At 46.5% G+C, this 15,128-nt stretch overlaps 1 protein-coding gene across 1 annotated transcript in view; it reads left to right on the forward strand.

Moving 5' to 3' along the window:
* Window positions 1-1,424: 1,424 nt before the first annotated feature.
* LOC119656307 (probable ATP-dependent RNA helicase DHX35) overlaps window positions 1,425-15,128 on the forward strand; it is a 68,288-nt gene continuing 54,584 nt past the window's right edge. Inside the window, exon 1 of the mRNA XM_038062749.1 lies at window positions 1,425-2,150. Coding sequence (XP_037918677.1) covers window positions 2,108-2,150 — 43 coding nt within the window. The 5' untranslated portion in view covers window positions 1,425-2,107. The remainder of the gene's footprint in view (window positions 2,151-15,128) is intronic.

Raw genomic sequence — 15,128 nt, forward strand, 5'->3', positions numbered from 1 at the left:
AATTACCGAAAGAGAAAAATGGTCGACAAATGGCCATGAGTCTTTTCAGATTACAGACCTAATAATCTTCACCGACGGGTCAGTCATGGAGGATGGATCGGGCGCAGGGGTGTTCTCGGGGAATCCGATTATAGAACTGGCCCGACCTCTCGGAAAAATGACGACCCTATTCCAGGCGGAGATATATGCCATTTCATTGGCAGCAGGAGAATGTCTGCGACAAAAGTGGGTGGGTCGCACCATTCGAATCTGTTCCGACAGTCGAGCGGCATTATCAGCACTAAATGGCAACGACATATCAAGCCAGTTAGTGTGAAGTTGCCATCAGGTGCTGCTGAAACTTGGCCGACTGAACGAAACGTTCCTGATGTGGGTGGGGTGGGGGCACTCTAACATCATCGGTAATGAGGAGGCTGGCAGACTGGCTCGTCGAGGGTCTGAATCCACAATGGTGGAATCAGAACCAGCTCTTGGAATCCGACCATCTACCGTCAAGTTTTCTCTAAAGGGTGAAATCGCGAGGATTCACGCAGCCGAGTGGAGAAATTTGGACTCTTTCCGGCAAGCGAAAATCCTTGTGAAAGAACCTAGGGTTGCCAGAGCGGCATTTTTCTTGTCCCTTAAGAAGTGCGACATGAAAACCCTAGTAGGGCTTTTAACGGGACACTGCTCCTTAAATTACCATATGGAAAAGATGGGGGTAGTGGTTTCGGCTATGAGGAGCCAATGCGGGGAGGAGGAGGAGACGGCCCTGCACTTTTTATGCAGTTGCCCGGCATCCTCGGATCTCAGACGAAGACACCTTGGCAAGGTTTTCTTCAATGAAGAATCTGCACGCTCTCTGCCTCTGAAGAATAACACTGCTAAAGCCTGCGAACACCGTAGGCGGGAAGCCGGGGATAGTACAATGGACCTAATAGTAGCCTGGGTGCTCGGAGCTACGGCTCCCTCCAGTAAACTAAACTAAACTAAAAGGTATATTTCGCATTAAGTTTAATGGAGCGTTCTAGGTGATTCCAAAAAAATTGTTAAATCCAGGAAATCGTTATATTCAGGCTCGTTATGTTAAGTTTGCACTGTATTTTCTTATTTTCGACATTTAGACATTTTGTGGTAATTTGGTAACGTAATTAAAAAATTAGTTAAATCAGCAGTAGTCACAAATAAAGTAGATTAAATCTTGCACTTGAAGACAACGAACGTCTCAGTCTATAATTATATTTGTTAAATTACTAAACTCATTTATTTGTAACTTAAATTCAACTTGAACCTCCCAGTCAGTGTCTCATTTACTTTTTTCCATTGTGACTTACCGTAGCGTCCACCCTTTTCCTGTAGCATATCCACCAACCACATCCACCGCAGACAAAACCCGCACACTCCCAGTGATGCAGTTGGCTGCCCTGTCCGTTAGCTAAACATCACCAATCGCTCCACCGCGAATCACGCATTGACAGTCGGTCGGGTGTCTTCTCTCGTTTGTGTTGTTTAGCTGGCGTGTCGTCGATCCCAAGTCCTCGTGCGGTTTGCATTGGCAGCTCAACTTGAAATCGCTTCACCTGTAACTGTGCACGGCATTACGTGAAGAGCGGGGCGTTCGTCGCTTCCATTTCGAACCCGTTAAGTCTCCGAAATCGGAAGGCGCCCGTGCTGGCAAGTGCGTTTGCATTCATCGCGCGACTCGGCCGTGTGTGCGGAATACTAACGGCGGCGGTGCATTGAACTATCGAAGCTGACAGAAAACAGACGTGGATTGTGTTCGGAGAGGTCGCGGCCTCGAAGGCAGGTCCTAACCGCACGGAAACCACGCAAGAGTCCCAATCGCCCATTCAGGGAAAGGTCGGAATCCTCCTGCAATTCGGGACAAGCAGATCGCGTGCATCTGAAATTGACGGTGGCGGGTCCCCGTGTTATTCACCTCCTCTCCCCGGTCCAGGCTAAAAATAAGTTTTAATGACAATAATTTCGCGATTAAGGCAATCGATGCGGCTGGCAAACTGAATGGCGTCAGCTCGGCAAGGCGTGCGTGCATTTTGAACGAGTGACAGAGCAGGGGGTGGTCGTATCCAGGCAGCAGTTCCAGTCGAAGGCCGCAGAAAAGCGCGTTATGATATCAGCAGTGCCGCCGAAACCAAAGTTCCTTAGACCGGGTGAGTACCCTCTGACGAATCAGCACATTCCAGTCTGTCTGAGATGAAGTCACCGCGGCCAGATGTTCACGTTCCGCCGCAGACCAGTCTCGCGCTCCCAATCAACAGTCCGGGTCGCGGTCAATTGATCGGTCACTCGCAAATTAGATTTGCGTTTATTGATTGGCAGTCGATTGCTGCAAGACATATCAATTTGCATGGGCCGCGCTTGAGGCGGCCGCGTCGCCCTTGATCTGGATTTTGTCGCTCCCGCGCCCGCCCCTCTGCATTGTGCGGATCCCACGATGACGAACCATCGCAATCACCAAATGTATGTTTGCCTCTCGCCGCCGCATTGTTTTCAAATCGTTCAAGCGTTTTGTTTATTGTTTTGCGCTGTCGTAAGTGATGAACTGTGAGAATCAGCAGACCCGGCCACGATTTAACGCAATGCGGGCGAGTGGTCAGTTGGCCGTTTCGCAATCCGAAGCCCCACTTTACTGCCAGCCTTTGTTTTGGTTCTATTTATGGCCCGTCCCTTGAGGGAAGCCTTTGAGCGGCGTTGCATTGTGCGGGGAAAGCAGCAAATGTGCAACGGAACCCCCACGAATGGCTCGGGGAATCGGGGGAGGCGGTGGCCAGTCGTACACTTAACAGGAAATGCGGCGCTGGTTTTTCGCTCGGACAGTTCCAGAGCTCCGTTGAGTGCTTTTGTTATGCGACGTGAATAATGTTTCAATGGACGGCGGTAAAAAGGTGTTACGAGCGTTCACGCAAGGATGAGCGCTTTGTTGTGGCTTTGCTACGTCACCGGTTTTAATGATGACGCCTTTGTTTACTATTCGTTTATCGGCCAATTCTCGAGACTGATTAGGATGCACAGAGTCGTGGTCACGTTTTGCGAATTCGCCAGCAATGCTTATCGGGGTGCTTGGGTTTGTTTGGCTGTCGCGGGTGATATCACCCAGGCATGCATTTTGAGCGCTAAATATCGTGGAGTTGATTTCTTTGCTGGTGTTACTTTAATATTTGCATTGACTGATCAAAGTCCAAGTGTTGGCTTAACCCTCCAACAGACAAGCCGTTAGTCTCCAATATGGGGAAGTAGATACAAAAGCCTCTTTTGAGGCGAACTTAGTAGCACCAAGAGCGTTTTGCATGGACCGGAAGAGATGGTAATCACTTGGTGCCAGGTCCGGACTATGCGGTGGGTGCGATAGGACATCCCATCCGAGCTCCCGTAGCTTCTGGGGGGGTCATCCAAGATGTGTGAGGCCGAGCGTGGTCCTGGTGGAACAGAACACCATTCCTATTGACCAATTCTGGCCGCTTCTGGTCAATCGCCTGCTTCAAACGGTCGAGTTGGTCACAGTAGAGGACCGAATTGAGGGTCTGGCCATAGTTGAGCAGCTCATAGTGGATGACTCCCTTTCAATCCCACCAAACACACAGTAAAACCTTCCTGGCCGTTAAGCCGGGCTTGGCGATGGTTTGGGTAGACTCGCTGCGCTTCGACCACGATCTTTTTCGCTTGCGTTTGTCGTGCCTGATTCACTTTTCATCACCAGTCACCATCCGCTTCCAAAATGGATCGAATTCGTTCCGTTTCAGCAATGCATCGCAGGCGTTGATCCGGTCCAAGAAATTTTTTTCCGTCAACTCGTGTGGCACCCAAACATTCAGCTTTTTTGGAATCCAATCTTCTGCAAATGGTTTTATGGTCCTTGCCCAGTTCTTGGCTAACCGAGCGAATGCTCACATGCCGATCTACTTGGATGATTTCGACAATTTTATCGGTTTCTACGACGATTGGCCTACCAGTACGAGGTGTATCTTCGACATCCACTACACCAGAACGAAATCGATCGAATCAACGCTGTACTGTGCAAATCGTTACAGTGTCGGACCCATAAACTTGACAATTTTTTTGGCCGCCTTCGTTGCATTTTTACCTCTCAGGTAGTAAAAATGTAAAATATGACGAATTTCTTCCTTGGTAGACTCCATCTTTGACGCGCTATAATTTGAGACTGAAACGTACGATCATAAAACTGTCAGAGAGACACCTGTAGCCCAGATTGTCGTCTTCAAATCGCCGTATAGTATGACCCGATGCGATAAGTACAACACAAGCTATGTTTAAGTGTCGCCATCTATTGGGAAAATACGACATAACTTTTTCCCCAACCTAATATTTTCAAAAAGGGGAAAACTTAATCAACCAATGCAGTTCTGTGGGCGCACTGGTCAGTTATATGTAGATGTGTTAGTCAAAAGTCGGTTGTATAGTTGATAGGAGGTCCTAATGTAAAATAGGGGCGACAACCTCATTATTAGCTCTGGTGCTCTGTGGAATACACGAAAATGTAGATTGGTACCCACGATGGAGCATAAAACTTGGGAAGTGCCTGCTGAATCAAAACCAACAGCTCTACTATCACACCCTATCTCCACCTCCACGGTTTCCACCGTATATTATAGCGGCCATGCAGTAAACTGTGTGTTCGGAGTAAGTTTCTTATTCACCCAAAAAAAATTAGGCCCTCTGCTATCGGCTTTGAAAAGATAAGCGGAAGGTTATGCACTCTGCAATTGCGAGGTAAATTTCGAAACATAAGCCTCATTAACGTTCACATCCTTACAGAGAAGACTGCAGAGTCGTAGAATACCTTCTACTTGATTCCAATGCTTTTTAAGGGGATTACATGCACTTACGCACAAAGTGCCGGACTCCTGTCTCAGACAGACTACCGGCTAAAACAATCCCTTGGAGCGTCTCGACTCTAATGCGGAACCGTTTGGCACAGTACCTCAAGCCAGGTCAAGCCTCAGCTACTCTGGCATCTCTCCTATCCATCTGTGTCCCCGCATGGAGCATGGCCTCAATTATGGTCTCCGGGAACGCAAGGCACTCTTCCATCGACATGCGATGAAGCTCCCACCTTCTACAGAAGAAAAAGGTCTGGCATGCATCATCTACCATGTCCTACCATGTGCAATAAATATAGTTGGGGACCGTGATTTTCCAATTATTTGCAGGTAAGATTGAAAATACCCATGCCCGCTGAGCAGCTAAGATAGGCAATAGTCAAGCTCACCATGCTTTCGAATGGTCTACCTCTCGATTCTCTTTACAAGCGACAGCTTCCTTATTTCCCTCGCCTTTTCTGAGGTGTATAAGCCTCCACTCGGCAGCATGGAGAGCGATCGGGATAACATTCTAGCCGCAGCCTTGTCTGCGGTGTTGCCAATCTGCTCAAAGAAGCTCATTTTCATGATGCCGAATTATATCACCGACGACTTATACTAAACCATAGTTTCATCCAATTGAATAGGTATGACTGTAGGAACCCTCTCCTTGGTCAGCACAACGACTTCGGTTTTCTCCAGAGCTAGGTAGAATCCATGTTCAGCCATCTGGTTACTCGTCGCATCACCATTCCCAGTGTGAGCTGAGCTTGCCCAACGGTGCGTGCGGTAACCAGTGCCAAGCAACATCTTCCGCTTAGTTGACCAGATGAAATTCATCAGACACCTCAAGTCGTAAAAGACTATTGTATAAGGCGTTTCAAAGGTGTAGACCAGGGATAGATCCCTGAGCCGCCTCCGATATCACCCTCATTCGCTGTTGTCCTAATGAGGTCTCGTAAAGTAGGGTACGGTCCTTCAAATAGTCCCTCATCATCCGGAATAGATAGCCTAGAGTATGCAAACGATTTTCCAGTGTCTCGAGCATGTCACATCACTTTGCAGAATTGGTAGCGTTTCGTACGTCGAGCGTCAAAAGGAGCACAACTCGCTGACAATGACAACTATGAGCCTTTGCAAGTTTTGCCGCTTAGACCACCTCCTCAATGGCATCAATTGTGGATCGCCCCGCTCTGAGACCATATTGTGTGGGTGGGTAGTCTCCCGCCACATGTATTGCCACAGTCAGTCTTGGCTGATGAGCTTCTCAAGCAGCTTCCCCACTCTGTCCAACATACTGACTGGGCGATACGCCGACCGCGCCTCTGGGTCGCCTTTCAGGGGAGAAGGCACTCGCTGTCAGACATGCGTTGAATACATCGAGTAGCAAGTTCGACTTGTATTTACATACGAATTTCAACACTTTGCTAGGAATACCTTCCGGTGTTGTTGCTTTTGTCTTTTATGGGCAGAACCGCACTCTATAGTTACTTTCCAGTGAAAAGTGAACATTCCTCACTGCTCAGTCCTTCATCGACAGTGTCAGTTTGGATGGGGAGAAGCGAAATAAGTGCCTGCACGATTGCTTCCATAGAACAGGGTGATCGATGGGCATCGAGTATTTTTGGTAACCTGCTTATATTCGAGGCCTCATGACTCTGCGTTTAGGTTGTTGATCAAATCCTGTCCTCTTCTTGGACTCTTGCGCGATGAGCAATACGCCGAAATCTGAGGCAGTTCCTTCGTAGGTTTGTAGTTTCGGCCGTCCACCAGTACACGGATAATTTCCCGAAATACAATTTCCTTTGCATCGGCATTACAAGCTGCCGTGATAAGATTCATTGTTGAATGAACTAGCGATTTAGTTGCAGTTCTTCTCTCTACACCTAGGTCTTGTCGCTGATTTATCCCTCTTGTGGGAGCTTCGACAAATTTTGCAATGTCAATTTTCCCGATGTTCCATCCGGTAGGTGTCTGCCGGAAAGAGCCGTTTCTTACTTTGAAGCAAATGTATTGATGATCACTAGCCGTGAAGTCTTCCAGTACATTCTATCGTTGGACCACTGACACTAAGGACTCCGTAGCAAAAATTACGTCAGGAATTATGCCCTCGCAACCAGGGCGTCGGAATGTCGGAGGGCCACTGGTACTTAGGACAATAAGACCTTTCCTGGCAGCCATCTCCGAAATCTGTGTGCCTCGAGAATATGGTTGAAGCATATCCCATCGAGGGCTCTGGCGTTAAAATATCCTCCGACTAGAATTCTCCCTTCCGTGTTTCAAATCTCATCCTTCAAGTCGCGAGCCTATTCCGAAAAGCTTGCATAGATAAACGAAGCCATTTCCCCGACCGGATCTTTCACCCAAACGACAGCAGTGCCAGATATATCAGCATACCACGATGCTGAACTCCTATCTCGATACTGTTCCCTAAGAAGCAACAAGTCAGCTCTGCTTTCTTGCACCATCTGCCCATCACGTCGTGAGCAGTTGCATTTCTATGCATACTTGCTTGCAGGATGTGAATAATGGTGCTTGGTTTTTCGTACAGACCTCGGTTTTTGCAAAGGACACAGCACTTTGCCGACTCATAAGTTTTTGCTTTGTGCCTGGTGTGTTTTGTTCTGCCCCTAGCAAGTCCCTGCTATATGTCCGTAGGCCCAGCACTTTAAACAGCGGGTATGCCCTTCCCTTTATTCTACAAATTATCCACCCGATCTGTTTTTCCCGGAATGGAAAAGTTGGCTCGCTTTCTTGTAAGGGACGATGATAATAGCCAATACTCGCCCTCTGGAGATGGCAGACGTAATTCCCACATTAAGGTTGCTCACATCTGGTTAATCCCTTTTTATCGCTTCCTCCAGCTCTTCCGTATTAGTATGAGAATCCAGAACTCTTATTTCAAAGGTGCACATATCGTCAGTTCGAGCCTGCCGGATAGATTTAACATCTATCTTAGCGTCTTCTGGTTTGGCACTGTTGCAGACTTCTCGAAGTACTTCCGCAAAAGACCTCAGGGAAGTGTCTTAATGAATCAAATTCGTAGATTTCGTCTTTAAGGTTTTGTGTAAAACCAAGGGGGTTTCCATACATGCAAAAGGCGCGTGTAAAGCTTTTTCACCGAATATAGTCATGCGGAGTATCAAATGAAAGGTCTCGGTTGGTACTTTTCAAACCTGATCACAGTTCTGATATTTAAGGCGAACTTCATCGCATCAAGCATAAATTTCAGGTTAATTTTTCGACAATATCATCTCCGACGCTACTAGTGGTTTTTATTTTGACATGTATCAATATTTTGAGAACCACTTGCTCCCTTCTTTAGTATTGGGTGTTTACTGGCTGATTTGAACAAAATTGGAACTTACATACTATATAACTTCATCCTAGTAATACGGAGTTCGCGTCCTAAGTGGACATTGCCGATGCAAATGGCCCGTTGTGCATATAGCATTTTCAACTGACTGAATTTTCACTAATGGCTGCAATGAATCCAGGAACAGTAGGAAGATGGTCGCGCGAGAGAGCTTGGCGTCTCTAAGGGCAACTGTGCCATCTGGAATCGGTAAGAGTTCTATCATGCTGAAAATTTGTGATTTTAATCCTCAGCCTGATGTCGCTTGATGATCGGAGCAGCCTCTCTATGGCCTATTCTAAACATCATCTACTTTCAAGATATACGAAAAAAGAATCGAGTTTTTGAAACCACGGGCTGAAAAGTAGTCATTTTTTTCACGGACCCATTCTCTCTGGAGAGTTCGCAATTTTTCTTGCTAAGAATCCAAGTCTCTGAGGAATACATAAAGACCCTTGGTCACCAGTTTCCGCGATGACCTCCAGTCGAACACGTTCCCTGATGATGGCTGGGGTTGTGTCGCTGGGAGTTATAATGCGGTACTGATTTACAACTCGCTGCACATTCATGTGCGCGAATTGCAGGAAACGCTCGACGAATCTCTGGTACAAAAAGGGGCGGATATTTTGATCATAGCTCCGTTATTATTTATTCCGCTGACTTCTATCACACATCTACATGGCCCACTTTGTAGAGTTTGAGTAATTGGTTGCAAAAACCCCTTAAGTTCATAATATAATTATAAAAGTAATATAGGTTCTAATATAAAACAGGATCCTACCAAGTTTGGTGGAAATCAAAGTATTGCTAACAATAGGTCAGAGTTGTCTCTTCAGTGCAGATTTTATGAATTTGAATGTCAGTAACACGCGAAAGTGAATATTCTGGCCCGATATATGCATATATATTACGTGCTAGGTGCTAATGGATCAACTCAAATGTTTTCACATAAGAAATACACAAAACCTTTCATACCCAAGTATCGAGCTCTGATTCCCCGACTTGTTTTCGTCTTCGAAAGACATGATTCATTGTACGTTGCCTTATTTGATCACGCGCTTTTCACCGCACTCATTACCTGGAAGCAGTAAAATCTATTTTAAAAATTGTTTCTTAGCTCCTAAAAGAAAAGAAAATTGCCCTTAAAAGTTGGTTGATAGCGGTGGTAAGAACTTCCCTTGGAACCAATTCCCCAATTCATAGACACCACAGCATTTTGCAGGTATTTCAGCATCATCAACGGCGCAACAACCGGTACCCGATCGAGGCCTGCCTTAATAGGGAACTCCATCCCGATTTTGCGCAGAGGTCCACCAATTCGATATCCCCAAAAGCTGTCTCATGTCCTGATCCACGCCATCGTTCCATATCAAGCACGGTCTGCCTCTTATTCTTTTGCTACCATAGATATTGCCCTTATAAACTTTCCAGGCTGGATCATCCTCATCTATACGGATTAAGTGATCCGCCCACCGTAACCTATTGAGCCGGATTTTATCCACAACTTGACGGTCATGGTATCGCTCAAGATTTCGTCCTTATGTAGGCTACCGAATCGTCCATCCTCATGTAGGGGGCCATAAATTCTTCGGAGAATTCTTCTCTCGAACGCGGCTAAGAGTTCGCAATTCTTCTTGCTAAGAACCCAAGTCTCCGAGGAATACATGAGGACTGGCAACATCATTGTCTTGTACAGTAAGAGCTTGGACCCTATGTTGAGACGTTTCGAGCGGAACAGTCTTTGTAAACTGAAATAGGCTCTGTTGGCTTCCAACAACCGGGCGCGGATTTCATCATCGTAGCTGTTATCGGTTGTGATTTTCGACCCTAGATAGGAGAAATTATCATCGGTCTCAAATTTGTATTCCCCTATCCTTAGTCTTCTTCGTGTTTGACCAGTGCGGTTTGATGTTGTTGGTTGATTCGTCTTTGGTGCTGACGTTGCCACCATATATTTTGTCTTGCCTTCATTGATGTGCAGCCCAAGATCTCGCGCCGCCTGCTCGATCTGGATGAAGGCAGTTTGTACATCTCGGGTGGTTCTTCCCATGAGGTCGATATCGTCAACATAGGCCAGTAGTTGGGTGGACTTAAAGAGGATCGTACCCGTCGCATTTACCTCAGCATCACGGATCACTTTCTCGAGGGCCATCCTAGTCAGTTTTATCAATTTCGTCGGGATACCAAATTCTCTCATGGCCGTGTACAGTTTTACCCTGACTATGCTATCATAATAATAATAATAATCGTTGACACAACAATCCATATTGGATCAGGGCCTTGAAGTGTGTTAGAGCACTTCATTCAAGAGCGAAACGGTACACTACAGTAGACTGTAGGAGACAATGTGGTCAGCATTGCGCTCGCCCGAGATTATTACCCTGATTTGACTCAGGTATTCATTCACAGCTGAGTCGACTGGTATCCGACGTCAAATCACGATACAAATACCTCTGCCACCAGCGAGATTTGAACCGCGACCTTCCGTACGACAGCCTTGTGCTCTAACCACTCAGCTATCCGGACATAGACATAGGCTCTGGTTCGCTATACCAGCTCGTCCATGTCACGTCTCTGTCGCGCCGCCTTCCGAGCTCGATCCAACTCCAGGAGTTTTGTCTGCACCACGGCTACTGCCTCATTTACCGCCATCCAGTTTTCCTCCGACTTCAACATCTCTTCCACCAGGTTGGAGGGCTCGATGTCCGCCCCTAAGATGCTGTTCAGCTTCCTTTTCTGCTGCAGAAATCTGGGACAATGGAACATAACGTGCTCCGGGTCCTCGAGTGTAGCACCGCATTCAGGACAGTTGGGAGACTCGTCCAACTCGAAGCGATGCAAGTACTTCCTATAGCCACCGTGTCCCGTAAGGAACTGTGTCAGGTGGTAATTCAATTCTCCGTGCTTTCGGTTGACCCATTTCTCGATGCACGGCATCAATGTATGGGTCCACCTGCCCTTGTCGAAGTTATCCCATCGTTGTTGCCACTTGCCACACAACTCTCTCCTGATGGCTTTTCGGAAATCCGCATTCACCTCGGCTGGATTTGCCTTTCGTTTTTCGTAGAGCCAGTGTGCTTCGCTCGCTAGAAGATCTATAGGGATCATTCCTGCAATAACACACACTGCCTCCGTCGACGCCGTCCTAAATGCGCTGCACACCCTTAGCGCAATTGGCCGCACTCCCGCGATGCGTTGCCTACGACTATACTTAGGCCCTCCCACATTAGGCATCATCCTTGCAAGGGATGAGCTGGCATTTGCTGCCTTCTCTCGCGCATAATCCAAGTGTCCCTTGAAACTCAGCTTGGCATCGATCATCACCCCCAGGTATTTGACAACCGATTTTGAGACGACCTCACGATTACCAACTCGGATGGTAACCGTGTTGTTCTTCCTACGGTTGGTAATGAGGACCGTCTCCGTCTTTTCGTCCGCCAGGTCCAGCTTAGCCATTCGTAACCATGACTTGATGGTATGAATGGCTTCATTTGCATAAACCTCCACATCCTCGGGATGCTTTGCAATTGCAACTACCGTCCGCAAAACCAATCAGCGTTGTCTACTCCGGCACGCGAAGGCAAAGCACTCCGTCGTACATTATGTTCCACAGCAGCGGTCCCAATACAGAACCTTGAGGCACACCTGCTGTCACAATGTACTCCTTCGGCCCGTCGTCCGTCTCGTACCAGAGAAATCTGTCCGAAAGGTAACTCTCAATGAGGCGAGCCAAGTAGCTAGGAACACCCAGTTTGGCCAAAGCGGCCTTAATCCAGCCCCAGTTGGCTGAGTTAAAAGCATTTTTGACGTCCAGCGTCACCAGAGCACAGCATTTGCCCATGGCCATTGCATTTCGACCCAATTCCACGACCTTTGCTACTACATCGACCGTAGAACGGGCTCGCCGAAACCCATATTGCCGCTCTGAAAGACTACCCGCAAGCCCGATGAACGGGAGCAGCCTGTTGTATATCACCCTCTCCAACATCTTCCCCATGATGTCTAAAAGACAAATAGGGCGATATGAAGAGGGCACGCCGGGTGGTTTTCGAGGCTTCGGTAGCAAGACCAGCTTCTGCCTCTTCCACTGGGCGGGAAACACTCCTTCCGCCATGCATGATTCGAATGTGCTTGCGAACCACCTTGGTCTGGCCTTGACCGCCACCTTCAGAGCCCTGTTCGGAATTCCGTCCAATCCCGGAGCCTTGCTGTCCCCAATACGCCTGCAGATTTCCCAAAGTTCCTCTTCGGTAACATCAGGGATCGAGAAGACTTCCTGCTGAGCTGCCAGTTGGGGTTCTCTTTCGTCCTGCTCCTGCTGCGGGAAAAGAGTTGCAATTATTTGCAACAAGAGCCGTGGGCATGTCACCTGAGGTGATTTTCGCCCGCGGATCGTCTTCATTACAACTTGGTAGGCTGTACCCCACGGATTCGTATTAGCCTCCATGCAGAGCTTCTGGTAGCATTTCCGCTTGCTTCTGCGAATGGCCTTCTTAAGGTTGCTTCGCATATCCCTGTATTCCTCCTCACGCTCCTGGTGCTCCGGCCTTCCCCTTGTCCTGTGGGAAAGTCTCCTCGCTCGGAGACAAGAGGATCTCAAGGCAGCGATCTCCGTGTTCCACCAGTAGTTTGGCCTCTTGCCGTGGGCATCGTAGCGTCGCATGCTTCGGTTACACGCTGAGACAGCTGTGTGACCCTTTCCACCGCTGTTCCATTCGGATCATGGGCTCCCTCCAATGCGGCGAGGAACGTGATACCTCTATAATTGCTGCAATGTATGATATCTCCCTTTTTATGTACGGGACAGATAATGCCTCGTTGCCAATCGTCAGACATTGATTCGCTGATTGAGTACAAGTTGATGAACCACTTGGTGCAACTGGTCGCCTCCATATTTAACCAATTCGGCTGTAATTCCCTCAGCTCCTGGCGACTTTCGATTTTTAAGCCGATGAATTGCACGGACCTCCAACTCGCCGATGTTCTGGTTGTTCAGTAGCTCATCAAAGTACTCATCCCATCGCCCATTCTGTCGGAAATCAGATTTCCCTCTTCATCTCGGCAGGATGAGCACCGAGGTGTAAAAGGCTTCATCCTGCTGATTTGTTGGTAAAATTTCCGCGCCTGGTGCGGTTGCTCCCTGTACTTTTCCAGTTCACAGACTTGATGACTCTCTCCAAACAACCAACAGCGTTAAATCCATGAATTTTTAAATTTCTGGTCATAAAAAAAAGTACCAAGGACTAGTCATTAAAGAACATCCTTTTATCAAATCAGTATTTCATTATTTCGGAGAAGAATCTTTTTTGGTGTAATTTTGAGGATCCAATGAATCCTTACAAATCCTTTTCATAAACAGCAAAAAAAAAAAACCCTTGTTACGAAAAAAGACTGATTATCTCCAACAAAGTGTAATTGAAAGAATTCAAACACAATAATCTTGTTACATGCGTATCTGTGTCGAATAACATGATAATTCCGACAGTATCTCAGCATTCGTATGTCCATAAGATTGTAATCCCTTTTTCGATCTCATTCATGTCACTTGTCCCTTTTATCTCGACCCTCATATGGGCGACATATACGGGATGTGTTGGCTACACAATAAACCATCATTTAGACCTAAAATCTGTCGGTTTCCTTGTCCATAGCTCTTACGAAAAGAGACTTCGGAGATTCCATTTTGGTTCTTATTTTCCACAAAGTATCTCATTTCAGAATACGACACTTTTCTTAGTCACGCCACACAACTTATGTAACTTTTTCTGCCTTTATTCTTGCTTTCCATGACATTTTCTTGTTTCCTTCCATGAAAGATGTTTTCCCTGGAAATATAATAGTTCTCTCCAAATCACCTCAACAGGTATTGATTGAGAAAGGTAGGAATTGAGTACGGTCCCTAAAATACTTTCCATGTTGTGATTTCTATCTCGGTGAGCTACTGCTGGAGCTGCTTTGCTTTCCGAAGTTTTTGTTATTCTTCTCGTTGGAGATTAAGCTGTTTGGCTGGGAACGTGCAAATATGTACACAGCCATGTGACTCGGTTGCGATTTGGGGGATTCTAGATAGATTCTAGAAGCTTTGATACTGCTCGAATATAGAATAGCCAATCCTCACTTAGTTTCCAAAAACAGCACGTCAGTGTCTCTGAATTATCTGAATTGGCAATTGCGTTATAAGATCTGAACTGGCTAAAATTCGCGACGTTAGTAAGTCAATCTAGATTTTCTCAGAGAATTCAGCGACACCCATCGCATGAATAATTTCTTGTTTAATTCATTCGCCGTACTGGCATCAACAAGCTTGGCCTTAAAATAACCAAATTCAGTTGTTCTATTAATTTTGACATCATCAACACGAAAATACATCGAAAAATCTACAATGGTGCTTTTTTGGAAAAATCTATCTCTTTCCCCTTCTGCCGATAGTTTCCATAAAAGGTTAGCACATTCATGGTCTCGATTTAAGTACATACTCAACAGATCCGCAGGTCTGTATGTGTGTTTTTATAGATATGGACATGACCTTTTCACACAACTATTGCGGGTCCCATTCCCCCGCGAAAAATGCCGGAGACTGGAGCCAATTATGTTTATTTCTCTGGAAAAATCGTCTACTTCGCGTTCTTAGTCGTTAATGTTTGCTTTCTATTTAAGGAAACTACACGAGCCACCCAATATCAAGTTCAATGTTGCCTTTTCTTGTTTTTCGAGGGGCCACTGGGGCCACTACCTCACAGTGCTGGTGTTACGTGCTCCCTACTAATTATATTAGCTTCATTAGAATATTGGAAATAAACAGAACTTTTCATGGCTATAAAGGTTCAACGTATAATTTAATGACCACATATTCCACCTTGGGTGAATGGCAACGTCACAGTGATTTCCAGCAAAGTGACAACCATTCCAAGCTCCCTAATGAGATTGTGTACAAATAGCACAATAGAACTGTATTC

The sequence above is a fragment of the Hermetia illucens genome, chromosome 4, assembly GCF_905115235.1.
Source record: "Hermetia illucens chromosome 4, iHerIll2.2.curated.20191125, whole genome shotgun sequence".
Lineage (NCBI taxonomy): Eukaryota > Metazoa > Arthropoda > Insecta > Diptera > Stratiomyidae > Hermetia > Hermetia illucens.